At 47.0% G+C, this 18,419-nt stretch overlaps 2 protein-coding genes across 3 annotated transcripts; one reads left to right on the forward strand and one right to left on the reverse strand.

Moving 5' to 3' along the window:
* Positions 1 to 1,125: 1,125 nt before the first annotated feature.
* Positions 1,126 to 9,484, reverse strand: JTB (jumping translocation breakpoint). The gene is made up of 5 exons (XM_080984903.1): positions 9,336 to 9,484; positions 8,079 to 8,119; positions 4,459 to 4,544; positions 3,391 to 3,470; positions 1,126 to 1,929 (listed from the first exon to the last, which is right to left on the reverse strand). The coding sequence occupies exons 1-5, from the start codon at positions 9,461 to 9,463 to the stop codon at positions 1,773 to 1,775; spliced, it is 492 nt and encodes a 163-aa protein (XP_080841029.1). The 5' UTR covers positions 9,464 to 9,484; the 3' UTR covers positions 1,126 to 1,772.
* A 2,491-nt stretch (positions 9,485 to 11,975) lies between these two features.
* Positions 11,976 to 17,747, forward strand: LOC308464930 (uncharacterized protein). Of its 2 annotated transcripts, none has more exons than XM_080984635.1 (3): positions 11,976 to 12,088; positions 14,738 to 14,837; positions 15,004 to 17,747. In XM_080984635.1, the coding sequence occupies exon 3, from the start codon at positions 15,128 to 15,130 to the stop codon at positions 17,057 to 17,059; it is 1,932 nt and encodes a 643-aa protein (XP_080840761.1). In that variant the 5' UTR covers positions 11,976 to 12,088; positions 14,738 to 14,837; positions 15,004 to 15,127; the 3' UTR covers positions 17,060 to 17,747. The 2 variants fall into 2 exon arrangements, with proteins under 2 accessions (XP_080840761.1, XP_080840762.1); XM_080984636.1 differs by having other exon boundaries at positions 11,996 to 12,096.
* Positions 17,748 to 18,419: the final 672 nt, after the last annotated feature.

Here is an 18,419-nt window from a genome sequence, read left to right on the forward strand (position 1 = left end):
ACTAGCAGCAGCAAAAAGCAAGAGGTGCTTCACAATCATTTCATGGTTTTATTAAATGCTAGACTGGCAGGTCGGTGTTGAGATGCCCTGGTCAGGTTTGCAGCTGCTAGCAAACCGTCCAGCCACCCTAATCATGAAGGCTCACATCCCCTCAGTGCCCAGGCACTTCCCCAGAAGAGGGCTACTGAATTCCTGCCCTGTGTATTGGCTATTTCGTACCTTCTGGCTGGTCAGTGAAAGCAAGAGGATGCTGTGCGTGACACAGAGGCCTTTGGTTTCATCCAGTGGGGATCAGTAACCTCTCAATGCAAATGACACTTGGGAGTTTGCTTCTAGCTACTCCCAGCCACCTTTGGGTTTCAAAGATTTGGAGTTCTTGTGCCAGGAACTCCCAGTGGCCCCTTTAAACATAGGAAGCCACCTTATTTCGAGTTAGGCCATTGCTCCATCTATCTCAGCTTTGTCTACACTGACCGGTAGAGTCCTTCCAGGTCTCCCTCAGCCCTACCTGCCTGAGGTTGAACCCGAGAGCTTCTGCACTCAAACACAAGTGTGCAGCCTGCAAATTTTTGCACACTGCTTTTGATTTCATGGGTGTTCCACACACAAAAATATCAGAAAGAGAGGTGGGCTTGAGGCACTGGGCTTTTTGTCACACTTGCCCACTCACAAACTACCCCACCCCACGACATTGGAACGCCTAAATTCCGTCCTCTCAAGCCCAGGGCTTTGTGCATGACCCATCCCCACCCAAAAAAGAATCCTGGGAATTGTAGTTTTTTAAGGGTAACTCTGTGGTGGGTAAACTACATCTCCCAGGATGCTTTGGGGGGGCCATGTGCATTAAATGTGTGGTGTGTATGCAGGCCAAGCTGACAAAATGCAAAAGTTGTAGCCAAACCAAGGCATAGAGGTTTCATCAAGGTGCCCCATTCCTCCCCTTAACATTTCTGCTCCCCAGTTTTTTTTCAAATGAATCATTCTGCCTGCTCTGGCCTCAGTTCCACCAAGCTAAACAGATCCAGTTCTGTCCCATTTGGCTTCTGCTGGGCCACACAAATCTGCCACCACAAAAAATAAAAATAAAAATTGATCTACCAGCACTGGATACAAAGAGCACGCGCGTTCGGAAAGCTTCATCGTGCTTTTAATCACATTGAGGTTTCTTACAGAGGAATCCTGTAGGGACGGCTGTTTAAAATACGCCACAGTAAAGTCCTGGTAGCAACCCTCCCCCCCCCCCCAGACAATACACAGGACGGCTTTTTTAAAAAGCCAAAATAGAGCTACATTTTCCACACCCTCAAAATGAAAGGGCTTTGGAACTGCATGAATAAGGGCAGAGATCAGTCACTTTCCTTACATGATTTAGAGACGCTCGCTGGGGTTTCTGGTCTTTAATAAAACAGTGGTATGACTAGGGAGGTGCTGGGCTTGCTCCTTTGAATCCAACAAAGTCTAGAGAGGCCGAGGAGTTTGCAACAGATCGCGACCACGCAGCAAACCAAGTCAGGATGCACCACAGACAATGTGGGGAGTGGGACTGTTCTTTGTACAAGTGCCCAGGATGTTCAGAAAACAAAGCAAGTTGCCCACGTTTCAATGCAACAGTTTCAGTCCAAGTGAAGGGGGGAGGAAATACTTTCCAATGAGCACGGGGGTCCTCGTTCCCTCCTCCAAACAGTCCAATGGAAGATTCCTTCCCGTCGCTGTCCCCCAACCGCTGCCGCTAGGTTCTGTTCCGAAAAGAGCGGCGAGAGACCCCGGCACCACTAGATGGATTCTATCTGCTTGCGCACTTTCTCCAAAGCTCTGCGGTCCAGCATGCGCTGCCGACATACCACCAGCAGGGCGAAGATGGCCGCCACGCCAAGCATGGCGCCCTCGAACTTCCAGAAGATGCGAGCTTCCATCTCCATGGAACGGCAGCTGCAAGGAGAAGGCAAGGTGAGCGTGACTCTCTGCTGATGGACACACCGAGGAGGAAGCATGCGGAAGGGAGAGGTGTGCGTTCCCATCCCAAGACGCCACACGACAGAACAGCATAAGGGAAACAGGGATGGCTGGAAAGGGGTTTGGTTAGGCCCTTCACCTGCGAGTCGAAGCACAGAATGCATCAGGGAGGCGAGTTAAAATGGGTTGGCTGCTCCCTCTAGTGGCAAACTGAAGAGCCAAGTGCCACGGCTACGTGGCTAAAGGTTGAAAGGGGCAGAGGGACTGAGAATAATAATAATAATAATAATAATAATAATAATAATAATTCATTATTTATACACCGCCCATCTGGCTGGGTTTCTCCAGCCACTCTGGGCAGCTTCCAACGGAATATTAAAATACAATAACTTATTAAACATTAAAAGCTTCCCTAAACAGGGCTGCCTTCAGATGTCTTCTAAAAGTCTGGTAGTTGTTTTTCTCTTTGACATCTGGTGGGAGGGCGTTCCACAGGGCGGGTGCCACTACCGAGAAGGCCCTCTGCCTGGTTCCCTCTAGCTTAGCTTCTCGCAGTGAGGGAACCGCCAGAAGGCCCTCAGCGCTGGACCTCAGTGTCCAGGCAGAACGGTGGGGGTGGAGACACTCCTTCAGGTATACCGGGCCAAGGCCGTTTAGGGCTTTAAAGGTCAGCACCAATACTTTGAATTGTGCTCGGAAATGTACTGAAACGAGATGAAAGCTAGCTCATGGAAACTCTGGCATTTGCAGAAGAACAAATATTGGGTGGGATCTTCAGGGATTAGTTCCCCCTGCAAAACAAGCCTTCTCAGCGGCCATGGAATGCTGTTTGTCAGGAGGAACAGAAAAGCAGCGGGAGGGTAGGAATGGAAGGGAGAATTCCTGACAAATGGGAGAGCTGGTTGGCTGTTACCAGGGCAGGGGTTTTCAAAAAGAGAAGAGAAGAAGAAAAACCTTCTTGTTTCTCAGCTTTCAGACTGCCATGAAACCCAGAGGCTTACAGGGCCCTTCCTGCTTCAGTAGGAAGTTGTTAGCAGCACATTGTAGAATCGGGGTCCCCCAGGGGGGCCATCGAGTCCAAGGCCCTGCAATGCGGGAATCTCAGCTAAAACATCCATGACAGATCAGTTACAGTAGGGGTTGCAGGCAAGAGGCATGATCAGAGACTTCAGGGACACATCCCAGCCAGGCACAGCCAAGGAGGCTATGAATCAGGACTGGTGAGGTGTGTGGCCTGCAGAGCCTTAAGGGCCAGATAAGAAAGGTTTTGAGGGCCGTCTCTCACTGCCAGAGGCTCGCCTTCACCGCCATCCTGTGTAACTGATCTGCGACATTAGTAAGCACCCCTTGCTCCAGCAGGGTCTGCCACTGGCCACTGTCAGAGGCAGCATCCCAGGGTGGCAAGGCACACCGCTCTTCTCCTCCCAGTGAGCTCACCTCTTGTATTCTCCCTTCTTGGAAGCGCTGCAGTTGATCTGCTCAATGAAGCCCGTCACCCTGCATTCTGGCGTCGTTTTCTACAACCAAGAGCACACGTTTCATTAAATAATACTGCTGCCAAGCACCTGCGATTCAGTTCTGTTGCAATAACCAACTGAGGAGCGGATCGCTTCTGACCGGGGCACGGGGAACCCACCCCTATCCCATTCTGCTATAATAGAACACTGGCTTTGCATCACACAAAGGACCCGGGTTCAACCTGCAATGGCATCTCTGGGGCTGAAAGAGAGCCCTGCCTGAATCCCTGGAGTGCTCCTGCCAGTCAGTTTGAAGACAATAATGAGCTTGATGGACACTGGTCTGAGTCAGTGTTAAGGCAGCTTCCTATTTAAGTTAGCCTTTTATTCAGAATCTTGAGGAATAGCATCTTTATTTTTAAAGGAAGGAATATAGATCAGTGATAAGAGCATCCAGTTTGTATGCATAACGTCCCAGGTTCAACCCCTGAGATCTGCCTGTAGGGTTCTCCATCTGATACCCTGGAGAACCGTGACCTGTCAGTGTAAATCAGGGGTCAACAACCTTTTTCAGCAGGGGGCCGGTGCACCGCCCCTCAGATCATGTGGTGGCCCAGACTATATTTTGGAAAAAAAATATGAACGAATTCCTATGCCCCACAAATAACCCAGAGATGCATTTTAAATAAAAGGATACATTCTATTCATGTAAAAACACGCTCATTCCCAGACCATCCGCGGGCCAGATTGAGAAGGCAATTGGGTCAGATCTGGCCCCCAGGCCTTAGGTTGCCTACCCCTGGTGTAAACCATACTGAGCTCAGAACTGGCCTTGACTCAGTATAGGACATCATTCTAACTTCTGTGTTATTATTGTATTGAAGCTTCTATGTCCGTTATCTTATTTTGCGGCATTAAACGCTACAGTGGATAAGATATGTTTGAAAGTGGGAACGTCAATCTCTTTTGCACATATTTTAGCAAGCAGTTAAGGCGTTTCATTTTTACCCTTGCCCAACTTTTTGTTCCTGTCGGGAGGTTCACTTACCGCCTGAAAACTCTGGCAGGGAGCACACTGCTGGGTCACCACGAAATCCTCGCTTTGCCAACACGGCGTGGCCCCAGGCAAACTGGCTGCAGGAAGCCAAAGAGGAGATCAGGAGTCAGCTTCAACAAAACAGACACACACAGCTCTTTATGCAGCGCAGAGTTAAGCTACACAACTCACGCTCGAAAGCAGCAGCAGCGGGCACTAACTTGGATGGCTTTGAAAGAGGCTTAGGCAAATCCATGAAGGAAAATGCTATCAGTGGTTTTACTGGCTAGATAGGCCATTGGCCTGACCTGGCAAAACTGCTCTTAGTTTTCTCCCTCTATCATAACATTTGAACTCATAGGTAAAGGTAAAGGGACCCCTGACCATTAGGTCCAGTAGTGGCCGACTCTGGGGTTGCGGCGCTCATCTCGCTTTACTGGCTGAGGGAGCCGGCGTACAGCTTCCGGGTCATGTGGCCAGCATGACTAAGCCACTTCTGGCGAACCAGAGCAGAACACAGAAATGCCATTTACCTTCCAGCCAGAGCAGTACCTATTTATCTACTTGCACTCTGAGGTGCTTTCGAACTGCTAGGTTGGCAGGAGCAGGGACCGGGCAACGGGAGCTCACCCCGTTGCGGGGATTCGAACCGCCAACCTTCTGATCAGCAAGTCCTAGGCTCTGTGATTTAACCCACAGCGCCACCCGCATCCCTTTAGAACTCATAGGCATTCAATAAAACTGAACATTGGAAGATTCAGGACCGATCCGCAGAGCACAGTTAACCTGTGGAACTTGTTCCTGCAGGAAGCAGAGATAGCCATCAATTTGGATGGCCTCAAAAGAGGGTTAGACACATTCACAGAGCTGGACCATCAAGAAGGCTGATCACTGAAGAATTGATGCTTTTGAATTCTGGTGCTGGAGGAGACTCTTGAGAGTCCCATGGACTGCAAGAAGCTCAAACCTATCCATTCTGGTTTTTTTTAAATAATCTTTATTAAAGTTTCAAAAGGTTACAAAAAAACAAGACAAAAACACACACAAAAATAACACAAAACACGACATAAAAAAAAAAAAAAATTCCACCTTTTAGGTCTCATTTTCAATAACTTCTTTTCATGACTTCCCCACGCCTCCCCTTATTGTATTCCAACTCCGATTGTTTATTCAAGCAAGTTTTTATCCTTAATGTCCTAATCATAATTTATTAATTTACTTAACCATAAATTATTAATGTGATTCTTTATAATAATTTTAAACCTTAATTCATTATTATCCATTAATTTAGATTATTTAGCAATTTTTAGAATATATACCTTAATCATACATAAAAAAAAGATAAAAAAAAGAGATATAAAAACAAATAATAAAATACCTTCCCTAAGATTGTCCCTAGTTCCCATCCACAGATTCCCCATTCTTATAATAATAAAGAGCATATAATTTTACACTGCAAAATAAAAATCAGGCCCCCTTTGGACTTCTAAACCCCACCCTTCTCTTCCCGGTTTCAATCCCAAACCAAAGTCCAATTAGTCCATCTTTTTAGCCTGGTGACCTTACGTCCGAGGCTCTCGGATCTCTCTCAGTCCCTTTCCGCCGGCTTCTTCGAAAATCTTTCATATTGAACGCCCCAGGTCGGGGAAGTACCTTCTCCATGTTAGCCATATTTCTTCCAGCAAGGCCTACTTGTTTAGAGGTGGAGCTCCAACTCTGTTTCTTAAGTCTATATGTCCCAAATAATCCAGTTTTCATCTTAGTCGAATTGGAATTCTTCTTGGCAGGTCTCCGGCTCTCTTTTATCTTCTGTAACTTTTCAGCCACCCCTTCTTTCTGCTCCTCCTGTTCAGCTGATGTCTTAGTCTTTGGTTTCTTTTCTTGTCCAGCTGCCTGTGTTTTGAGCATCAAGTCCCTTTCCAACTCAGTAGGTATATTTTCTGTTGACTTCGGTTTCGTAGGACTTGTAGACAAAACATGGCCTTGCTCTATCCTCTCTTGCAGCTTTCCCATGAGAAAAAAAAGCTCTTGCAAGTCAGCTCGTATTTCCCGACCTAGTTCCATTCTTGTAATATCCAAGAATCCCCTCTAGAGGGATTCTAGTTACTTAGTATTTCTTTTCCCTTCCGATCCAAAAATCAAGTTTATTTGTATCAGTCTTTCTTTACTTTCAATATTTTGTAGCAATATAGCCGGTTAGAATTTAAGCTTTGATTTTTCCGGCTTTGACAGCTAATTTGACAGCTGTCAAAAGTTTTCTATAAATCCTCTGCAGGCTCTTTTCACGGGTTACTCCCGGGCTTGAGAAAGGTGGTACTTAATCCAAATAATTAAACTTTTGTCCTCCGGCACATTAGCTTAGTCCTTTAAATCTGTGGAATTTATATCTTTTATCGAATTACCCCAATTCTTCACGCAACCTTAGTTGACAGCTCCTTGCTTCAAACTGTTTACAATAAGGGGGGGGCGGACTTCCCTTTTTTTCACCTCCCCCGCTCGTGCCAAATTCATAATCAAATTATTTGTAGTCCAATTTCCCAATTACTCACGGGTTGTTGTTCTTGATTTTAAGTCCAAATTTTAATAGGAAGAAGTCAGCGCTCTCCGACAAATGGCATGCGGCTTCGCTCGGCAGGGGAAGCAGAAGACTCACAGCACCACGCCGCTCCCCGGCACCCGTTCCGTAGCCTTTAAAAAGGCTCCTTCGCGAGTCGGGAGGGCGCTTAACGATGCCCGCCGAGTCACCATGTCCACGGGCTCCTATGCCCGTGGTTTTTGAGGGTCCCCGTGTCGCCGGCACGGCAAGACCCAGCCCCTGTCAAGCCGATTCCCTCCGGAGCTCGGAAGGAATCCGCCATTAGCCGATCGCGCTAACCCGGAAGTCCCAAACCTATCCATTCTGAAGGAAATCAGCCCTGAGTGCTCACTGGAAGGACAGATCCTGAAGCTGAGGCTCCAATACTTTGGCCACCTCATGAGAAGAGAAGACTCCCTGGAAAAGACCCTGATGTTGGGAAAGATGGAGGGCACAAGGAGAAGGGGATGACAGAGAACGAGATGGTTGGACAGTGTTCTCGAAGCTACGAACATGAGTTTGACCAAACTGCAGGAGGCAGTGAAAGGCAGGGGTGTTTGGCATGCTCTGGTCCAGGGGGTCACAAAGAGCCGGACATGACTAAATGACTAAACAACTAAACAACAACAACAACAAAGGCTATCAATGGCTACTAGTCACAATGGCAACGTTCTGCTTCCACTGTCAGAAGCGGCAATACTTTGGAGCACTAGATGCTAGGAATTTTGAAGGTGGGCAGAGAACTATTGATGTCAGGCTTCCCAGACATCTGGTTGGCTACCGTAAGAATAGGATGATGGACTAGATGGGCCACTGGCCTGATCCAGTCATAGGGCTCTCCTTACATTCTGCTAAGCATCATACTCAAGGGTGTTTTGAGAAAATTAAGGGCCACACAGCCAGGGAAATGACACGCATTCAGAGCTTCTGCAGCACAATTTTATCATACCTCTCCCTGCCCTCCACTCCATCTCGGTTCTTCCAGACAAAAAAAGCTAGAAATCAAACTACAACACAAACTCACATAGCCAAAACAGATACAATTATCCTCTCTCACCTGGGTTTTTCCCATCACTTTCCAAAGCCACTTCAGCCAACCTGGAAACCGGACAGAAAAAGGAAGAGAGAGAGAGAACATTGCAGAGAGATTAAAATGAGAGGTATTGGGGGCAATAGGCTAATCTGTCACTTTAAAGACAATTGTGGGCAGTCCTGGTGGATAAAACCAAAAGCCCATCTAGTGCCGTTTCTCACAGTGACCAATCTGTTGCTCCAATAAAGTCCACAGGTAGGGTATAAAAGCCACAGCTCTCCCACAAGCTTGTCCCCATCATCTGATTAACTTAGCGTCGGCTCCAGTTAAATTGGTGGAAAAAATAATTAAAGAACATGTTGCAAGATACAAAGAAGAACAAATCTTGGTGAAGAAGACTCAAACAGCTTCCGCAGAAGCACAAGGCTTGAGACTTTGTAGCTTAGAAAAAAAGGGGGGGAAGTGGGGGGGAGCCATTACTTTTTAAAGAGATATCGCACTGTTTTCAATGTATGGTGCAAACATGGTTCCAGGCAAATAGATTTAGAAAATTTTTTAGTGTTGGTTGCTGCCCTCAGTGATGTAAGTGATGTACCTAAGATAAAATCTCTCTTGTCAGGTGCAGATGGAGTCATTTTCCTCTCTTGTTTTGTTTCTTAGACATAACTTGCAGCAGAGCATTGGACTCTTAATCTTAATGTTGTAAGCCAAAAGTGGCTTATCTTCTGAGTTACGCCAATAAAATTCAGAGTTAAGAGGAGTTAGGAGTCCACTGTTGTTTATTGCAAAGCAATAGGTTACAGTCGAATCTTTTTGCAAAACTGCAACCCCGCCCAAGGGTCAGGGCGGTGGTATTTATAACATTTCAAAGGAATGTCCAGTCCTGCATTTCCAGGGATTGGACTCGATGATCCTCAGGGACCCTTCCAACTCTATAATTCTATTATTATTTGTTTATCAAATTCCTCTCCCAGAATTACATTTTCCAGAGCTCCCAAAGAAGAGAGTGCTTGTTAAAGCACTCCGGGAATTGTAGCTTGGGGTGGGGGTGGGGATAGGCGAGTCACCTAAGGGCTCTCAACTCCCTTAGCAAACTACATCTCCCAGACTTCTTTGCGGGGAAGCCATGACTGTTCCAATGGGTATAAAAGCGATTTAAAGGTACAGTGTGGACTCACCCTTGCGGCGCTCAGGTGACCACCATTTACTTGGAAGCCCCACTTTCAGCTTCCCCAAACATGCCCGAGGCCCTCCACCCACCCTTAGCCCCTCACAACTTACCCGGGGGCAGCAACGACGAAGCCCACAAGCGCAGCTACAGCCAGGCGCCATCTTGGCCCCATCATTGTTATGAGGCGGGGCTTCCTGGCATCTACTTCCGCCTCACTCATAACGCTCACGCGGGGCATTCTGGGAAGAAGGTTGCTGTTTTGTCTCCTTACGCATGCACTGCGCGCGCGCAGGCCGACTCCGTGGAGGGGAGGGGAGGAGTTCAGTTCTGCCTCAGAGGTTTCAACCCACAGTCTCTATGATACCTTTATAATGATTTCCGGTCCTCTGCCGCAGCTGGGAGGAGCCGCCATGTGCGGGGCAAAGAGTGGTTGTTTGGAGTTTGTAGGAAAGGGTTGGGAAGTGAAATGATGAGAGTGACTGACGAGGACGAGACACTTTCTTTTGCTGCGGGGGTTTCAAATAATCAGGTCCTCTAACCTTGCGCCTAGGGAGCATAAAAACTTTAGAACCTTTTTTTAATGTATGCAACCACAGAGGCTAGAATTTTAATAGCAAAAAACTGGAAAGGTGACTCAATCCCCACAAAAATTGACTGGCAAAGGAAGATGATAGAATATTTAGAACTTGCGAAAATAAATGGGAGAATAAGAGGAAGCTCAAACCAGAAAGTGATTAAAGATTGGACAATATTTAAAGAATATCTTAGAAAGCGCTGTGACAATGCAAATCTCCTGACAGATTTAGAATGAATCTTGAATTACAAGGAAATTATAAAAGCAAAAATTTCTCTTGGTATGTAACAGGAAAAAACAAGAAGTGCGTATAGACCAACAATGCGTAAAAAGTACAATGAGGTGAATCGGAAGTGTGTGTAATGTCAAACGATATGTTGTTACCGTTAGTGTCTATGGTTTGTTTGTGTTGCTTTTTGGTTTATGTTTTATGTAAATTGTTTTGCAATAAAGGAATTAAACCAGGCATCCCCAAACTCGGCCCTCCAGATGTTTTGGGACTACAACTCCCATCATCCCTAGCTAACGGGACCAGTGGTCAGGGATGATGGGAATTGTAGTCCCAAAAAACATCTGAAGGGCCTAGTTTGGGGATGCCTGAATTAAACAAAGAAACTCCTGCGAGACCCGAATCTGCCTGCCGATCTGACCTTCTTGAAACGCCTCCCACGAGGGAGACAGACGGACAGGGAAAAGGGAAAAGGTGGGGGGATGGAAACCCTTCCAAACATACAGTGAAACTGGTTTAACTTGCCAAGCTACGTCTTGTGTGTAGAGGCATGATATACTTGTGAAGCCTAGAAGCTGGAGGTTGTAAATCAGGCATAGGCAACCTCAGCCCTCCAGATGTTTTGGGACTACAATTCCCATCATACCTGACTACTAGTCTTGTTAGCTAGGGATCATGGGAGTTGTAGTCCCAAACCATCTGGAGGGCTGAGTTTGCCTATGCCTGTTATAAATCCACCCTTTTACATAATGCTAAAGTGGAATTAAGATTGCTGGAAGAAATATCAACCACCTCAGATATGCAGATGACACAACATTGATGGCAGAAAGTGAGGATGAATTAAAGAATCTTTTAATGAGGGTGAAAGAGGAGAGCGCAAAATATGGTTTGAAGCTCAACAACAAAAAAAGAAGATCATGGCCACTGGTCCCATCACCTCCAGACAAATAGAAGGGGAAGACCACAAACCAAGTTTGTGGTTGACCACAAACTTGACATGAGCCAACAGTGTGACACGACAGCTAAAAAAGCCAATGCAATTCTGGGCCTCATCAATAGGAGTATAGCATCTAGATCAAGGGAAGTAATAGTGCCACTGTATTCTGCTCTGGTCAGACCTCACCTGGAGTACTGTGTCCAGTTCTGGGCACCACAATTCAAGAAGGACACTGACAAACTGGAACGTGTCCAGAGGAGGGCAACCAAAATGGTCAAAGGCCTGGAAACGATGCCTTATGAGGAACGGCTAAGAGAGCTGGGCATGTTTAGCCTGGAGAAGAGGAGGTTAAGGGGTGATATGATAGCCATGTTCAAATATATAAAAGGATGTCACATAGAGGAGGGAGAAAGGTTGTTTTCTGCTGCTCCAGAGAAGCGGACACGGAGCAATGGATCCAAACTACAAGAAAGAAGATTCCACCTAAACATTAGGAAGAACTTCCTGACAGTAAGAGCTGTTCGACAGTGGAATTTGCTGCCAAGGAGTGTGGTGAAGTCTCCTTCTTTGGAGGTCTTTAAGCAGAGGCTTGACAACCATATGTCAGGAGTGCTCTGATGGTGTTTCCTGCTTGGCAGGGGGTTGGACTCGATGGCCCTTGTGGTCTCTTCCAACTCTATGATTCTATGATTCTAAGAAATGGAGGCAGTGAGAGGTTTTACTGTCTTGGGCTCCATGATCACGAAGAGTCGGACATGACTAAACGACTAAACAACAACAAAAGTGGATTGCACATAGAGGTAAGGAAAGCAAACCACGGTTAGGTGTTGTTTCCCTTGGGCCCATCATGTTCTGCAAGCTGTGCATCATCAGCCCCCTCTGAAGCGGCCATTTTCCCATTCTTCCGCCGGGGACTTTTCTCACTCCGCCCGCGACTTATTTCACGCCGCTTTCTTTTCCCCACTTCCGACGTCGAAGCGGACGCTGCGCCTCTGGAGTCGCGCTGAAATGACGTGTCCGAGAGGCGGCGCTGCGAGGGCGCGGGGTCCTGTTCTTGCACGTGGCGGCGGCGGCGGCGGCGGCGGAGGGGTGACGATGGCGCCTCTAACGGCGGGTGGCGGAGGTGGGCAGGTGGGTGGGTCGGGCCTGGGGCTGGTGGTGAAGAAGGGCTGGCTGGAGCCCCGGGTTAGCTGGGGAGGCGGGAGGGGGAAGAGGCAGCTGCCCATCCCCCCAAATCAATAAAGATCAATAAAAATGCATAGCAGACAGAGGTTCTGCCCCCCCAAAAGTAATCCTGGCTACGATCATGCGTGGCAGGGGCGATGAAGAGGTGGAGGGCGGTGGTGGGGTTCCGAGGAGGAGGAGGGTAGGGTCGCCACTGGTGTCCTAGAAAAATACAGGACAGGGAGGTGCGGGAGGGGGGCATTCCAGTCCCGTATAATCTAAACAAGCCCCACTCTCTTGAGCATAGCTGTCAACATTTCCCTTTTTTTAAGGGAAATTCCCTTATTCTGAAAAGGATTCCCCGCAAGAAAAGGGAAAAGTTGACGGCTATGCTCTTGTGCCGCCCCCCCCCAAAAAATTATGAGTCTTTGTAAATCGTGTTTCTAAAGGAACTTTTGTGATTACCAAATGCCAATGTGTTTGCATTATTAAGTTTGTTATGAATAAAGCATCATTTTAATAAAAAATAAAAATTCCTTCCAGTAGCCGGGCTCCCGCGCCTTGTGGAGAGTTGCCTGTTCTGGGGTCGGGGGAAGCTCAGGCTTCCCCCGCCCCAGCTCCGCGCCTGGGGGGGGAAATAATTTTTTCCCCTTTATTTCCCCCCCAAAAAACTAGGTGCGCCTTATGGGACGGTGCGTCCTATAGGGTGAAAAATACGGTATAAAGGGCCCCATTACCTTCAGTAGCTTAGGACCTCATCAAACCTAAATCCGGCCCCCCAAAAAAATCTGGTGCTGAAGTGATTTCAGAGCAACCCATTACAATCCACTGCAGCCTAACAGGATGGCCCCTCTGGAATTTGTCACAGCGCATAGACGCGGATTTGTCAATCTACCTGCGCTTGGCTACCCAGAGCTTAAATACATGACCTTTCACACACCCTTTCAGACACTGAATTTGAGGGGATCCCTAACTTGGCGGAGAAAAGAGAGCTGAAATACAGGACAAAACTATCCCTACAGGACACAGAGTTTTACATTGAAATACGGGACAATCCTGTATTATACAGGACAGGTGGCAACTGTAGAGTGGGAGGTGGGCTTCTTTGCCCTGCCCTCCCCCAGCGCCTCGCCACTTGGGAATTGGGAGGGTGATGGTCTAGGGTGCTAAGACCCGCCTGACCAAGGCAGGTGGTGTTCAGTAGCTTGTTCTTGGGGGGGCATTGATAGCAGGAGAGGGGTTGGCAGTAGAATGGGGCTTGCCCCTATGTGTGGCATTACATAGAGGACAGCTATAACTTTTAAGAAGAGTTTGAGATTTGATATCCCGCTTTATCACTACCCGAAGGAGTCTCAGAGCGGCTAACATTCTCCTTTCCCTCCCTCCCCCACAACAAACACTCTCTGAGGTGAGTGGGGCTGAGAGACTTCAGAGAAGTGTGACTGGCCCAAGGTCACCCAGCAGCTGCATGTGGAGGAGCGGAGACGCGAACCCGGTTCCCCAGATTACGAGACTACCGCTCTTAACCACTACACCATACTGGCTCTCCTTAAGGGGGTTTATCAGTAGCTGGGGAGGAGTTGGCGGATGTATGCCTATGCTATGCCACCCAGTGGCAGACAGCCCTAAATGGCCTCGGCCCAGTATACCTGAAGGAGCGTCTCCACCCACATCGTTCTGCCCAGAAGCCAAGGGCCTTCTGGCGGTTCCCTTGCTGCGAAAAGCCAAGTTTCAGGGAACCAGGCAGAGGGCCTTCTCGGTGGTGGCACCCGTCCTGTGGAATGCCCTCCCAGCAGAGACCAACTGCTCTTCCCAAAGAGAAGAACAACTATCAGACTTTTAGAAGACATCTGAAGGCAGTCCTGTTTAGGGAAGCTTTTAATGTTTTTAATAGGTTTTGTATTTTAGTGTTCTGCTGGAAGCCGCCCAGAGTGTCTGGGGAAACCCAATCAGATGGGCGGGGTATAAATAATAAATTCTAAGGATAATGATGATACGTTGCCTCGTTGTTGCCCAAGATAAGTGTGTAGCAAGGCAAGCTTAGGTCCACAGTATTCTGCGTGAAGTGGTGGTGTATTTGAAGATGTCTCTGTCTAGAACCAAGTTTGTTTTGATCGGCATGTGTGTACGCCAGAGCTTTCCAAACTGTGTCGCGACACTTTAGTGTGTCAGCTGCAGTGTGTAGGTGTGTCGCGTGAATGCTCCCTGCAAAAGGGGTTTGTTTAACCCCCCGTTTGCTAGTAAAACTGATTCACTGTGCCACAAAATGAAGCACGTCTAAAAAGTGTGTCACCAACATGGAAAGTTTGGAAAGCTGTGGTACAGGCCCTTTAGCTGAATAACAGGTCATGTTTTTTACGGTGTTGTCACTAGATTGTGGAATGCCCTTCCCTTTGCCATACACGATGAAGCAGCCGTCATTTGGTTCACGTGTTTTGCGAAAGCTTCTTTTCCGCCAGGCTTTCCCAGACCCATAAGATTGAACTCTGTTTTACATGTGTGAATCCTCTGGATTTCTCTTTGATTGTATGTGCCTTTCTATTGCTGTTTTATAGGTTTTCAGGTGTGTTTTTTCCCCCTTTTTAAATTATGTATTTGGTTTCTTTAGGCCAGGCGTCCTCAACCTTGGATCCCTAGATGTGCTGGGAAGAAGCGAATTTGTACCCTTCAAAGCTCTACACAGGACCATGCACCAGCCTTCCTCACAGGTTTGCTCCCTTACCCATCCACATCACAGTGAATGCTTTGGTGAAAGGGTGGGATATAAAAGTGAAAAATAATACTACACATCGGAATTCCGAGGGTTCTAGTCTTTTTCCTGAAGGATACATGAATTGCTCAGTCAGTAATTTTCTGTCTTGTATTCTTTTGTAGGGCTCTTCGCTCTGTTATAGGAGGCAATGCTGTACGGTGTTAACTTCCAGTTCCAAGTTCCGTTTAGTCTTTCGCCACCTTCCTTAATGGTTTTTTCTACGTGCTGTGCTTCTTACGTGACAAAATGCCGAAAAGAAAATGTAGATTTTCTGTTGAGCTACAGAGGAAGTATACCTGTTTCAGAAGAGGTAGGGATGACTTCGAAGGTGAATGCCTGGTATGTAGACCGGGTACGTTCGTCTCTGTGGCACATAAAGGAGGACGCGACCTGCAATCGCACATGGACTCCGAGAAACACAAAATAGCAATTCGAGGAGAAGCTTCTTCAGCAAAATTGGCAAACGTTTTGGTAAAACCCTGTAACAGCAAATGGGAAGATGAAGTGACCGCAGCAGAAGGGACTTTCGCTTTTCACACCGTCAAACACCACCACAGTTATAACGTGATGACATGCACATCAGGCCTCTTGAAGACAATGTTCCCGGATTCCGATATTGCGAGGAAGTTTTCAAGTGCAAAAACCAAGACGGAGGCAATTGTAAATTCTGTACTGGCTCCCGATTGTTTGGAAAACATTCTGAAAAGCCTTGAAGAAAACGAAATAGGTTATTGTGGCGTTTCTACTGACGCGAATAACCACGGTCCGGTCAAGGTGGTTGCAATAGTTATTCAGTATTTTGACTGGAAAAGTGGCGGTTTGCAGTCCAAAATAATTGAAATGAAAAGCCAACCCAACGAGAGTGCAGATACAATCTTTTCGTACGTGAAGGAAACTCTTGAGAGTAAAGGACTGCTAAAGAAATGCATAGCGTTCACAGGTGACAACTGCAACACAATGTTTGGAGGGACACAGCAGGATTCAGAAGGGGGGAGTGTGTTTGCAAAGTCGAAGAGTGAGCTGGATAACAAAACTTCAATTGGTGTGGGATGTCCAGCGCACATTTTGAATAACTGTGTCCATCAGGCAGCAGACACGTTGGACGTCGACGTTGAGAGCATCATTTTCAAGATATACCAGTATTTTCATATCTATAGAGTCCAAACGGAGCAGTTAAAGGAGTACTGTGAATTCGTGGACACTGAATACAAAAAGCTGCTGTCCCACAGCAAAACACGCTGGTTGTCGTCCTTTCAAGGCATCACTAGACTCATTCACGTGTTTCCAGCCGTCAAGGCCTTTTTCCTCTCGCAGAATAAACCGCCAACAGTGTTGCAGGAGTTTTTTGAGCATGAGCTTAGTGAAGCTTACTTACTGCACCTGCAGTCTCTTATGAGTATGTTTCACTCCTACGTTTTAGAACTCGAAAGGGAGAATAATTCGGTTGTGGAGATTCTGCAAGTTCTGCTTTGTGTCCAGAACATGCTCGCTGAGCGCAGGAGCAACAGCTTCATGTCCCTCAAGGTCAAGAGCCTTCTGAAAGAGAAGCGTGAGGCGGGTCTCGGCGCGGAGTGTGACAAATTCTGCACAGAGGTCAATAGCTTCTATGACAGCTGCATAGAGTATCTGGAAAAATGGATGGAGCCCATGAAGGAGTTTTCATGCTTCATGTGGATGTCTCTTAGTGAGTCGCTAGAGTGGGACAAAGTAGGACCTTCCATAAAGTTTCTCCTGGACAGGGATGTGTCCATAGATGAGGGGAAGTGCTTCGATCAATTCTGCAACCTCGAGAAGTTTGTGGATCAGTTTAAAGGCGACGATGAGTTCATTAAGCTCCAGGCACACCAGAAATGGACCAAGTACTTTGAGACTTCCAAAAGCGTTATGTGCCACTCGGAACTTTTGAAGATGGCCCAGGGTTTTTTTGCCCTCGCGTCGCATCCTGCAAACGCGGGGTTATCTTTCTCTCTGAGCAAAGAGAGAGGCAACTTATCCTTGGACTCGCTGCGAAGCATGGTGCTACTGCAATATAATTACAAGCACGTTACTTGCAAGGAATTTCATGCCTATCTCTTAAGCAATAAGCAGCTGTTGAACAAGATCAGATCTACAGAGAAATACGCTTGGGCCAGACAGCGTCGGACAGAAGAACGAAGTGCCTCTGAAAGTGTTTCATGAATTTCATACAGCATACCGATGTATTGAAGCACATGTTCTATTTTTTATTGTAATTTGAGCACATTTACTTTCACAATTGCTTACGTATTCGATTATAACCACTTCGATCGTTTGTATTACTATTATTTTAAAATGAGTCATCATAGCAATCCGTAGTTAAGGATAGAAGTCAGGAAATGTGTATTCTTTTTCACTCTTCATATTGCATCCCTTTATATCTTGTCGTTTCTGTATACATTAGCAGGAGACGCTTCCCCAAGATGGCTGTCCCAGCTCAGATTGACTAGGGCTAGTTTGTTTATTTGACATAATAGAGTGGGAGGGCAGCAGGGTGTGATTGATTGCCTTTGGTTAACTGCAGTAAGATTTGCTTGCATGTTTGGAGTTGGGGGGAGGAAGAAGAAGAAGAGGAGTTTGGATCTGATATCCCGCTTTATCACTACCCGAAGGAGTCTCAAAGCGGCTAACAATCTCCTTTCCCTTCCTCCCCCACAACAAACACTCTGTGAGGTGAGTGGGGCTGAGAGACTCCAAAGAAGTGTGACTAGCCCAAGGTCACCCAACAGCTGCATGTGGAGGAGCGGAGACGCGAACCCCGTTCCCCAGATTAGGAGTCTACCACTCTTAACCATTACACCACACTGGCTCTGGATGGATTGTTGGGTCAAGTAAAGCACATTGATTTGTATGTTGTTGGTGGATCCTTGTTGACTATGGCTAGTTTTTAAACGCTGCACCGATAAACTAGTTTGGGCCAACACTTTTCAAAACGCAACAGGCAAAATAGCTGCCTTAAACAACAGTGATTGGGCATTGGGAATGAATATACAGTGGCACCTCGGGTTACAGACGCTTCAGGTTACAGACGCTTCAGGTTACAGACTCCGCTAACCCAGAAATAGTACCTCAGGTTAAGAACTTTGCTTCAGGATGAGAACAGAAATCGTGTGGCAGCAGCAGGAGGCCCCATTAGCTAAAGTGGTGCTTCAGGTTAAGAACAGTTTCAGGTTAAGAACGGACCTCTGGAACGAATTAAGTTCTTAACCCGAGGTACCACTGTACAAGCATTCTCTGCTTGGCGAAATGCTCTCTATAAGTTGTCTCTTTTAGAAGCTGCCTGGATATTAAGATCTGCAGGACAAAGCCTCCTGTAGCATCAGGTCAGGCTGGGAAAGGACACCCTGCTGTTGTTAACTTTGCTGTCTGGTCTTTGACCATAATAAAGAATGATTGATTGTCCTGCCCGCCGTCTGAAGCGTCAAAGAGATGCTGCTAGTCAGTGTAGACGATACCAAGGAAGATGGACCAATGGGGTAATTGCTATGCCCCTCTTTAAATCAGCCCTTTATTCACTCAGAAC

Source organism: Podarcis pityusensis, assembly GCF_964106645.2.
Source record: "Podarcis pityusensis genome assembly, chromosome: 16".
NCBI lineage: Eukaryota > Metazoa > Chordata > Lepidosauria > Squamata > Lacertidae > Podarcis > Podarcis pityusensis.

Excerpts from the sequence above, each read along its gene's own strand:
- JTB (XM_080984903.1), bottom strand. The coding sequence starts at position 9,463 with ATGCCCCGCGTGAGCGTTATGAGTGAGGCGGAAGTAGATGCCAGGAAG. Across the intron at positions 8,120-9,335 it reads TTCGTCGTTGCTGCCCCCGG|GTTGGCTGAAGTGGCTTTGG; the intron begins GTAAGTTGTGAG and ends TCCGGTTTCCAG. Across the intron at positions 3,471-4,458 it reads CCTGCCAGAGTTTTCAGGCG|AAAACGACGCCAGAATGCAG; the intron begins GTAAGTGAACCT and ends TCTTGGTTGTAG.
- LOC308464930 (XM_080984635.1), top strand. The coding sequence starts at position 15,128 with ATGCCGAAAAGAAAATGTAGATTTTCTGTTGAGCTACAGAGGAAGTAT.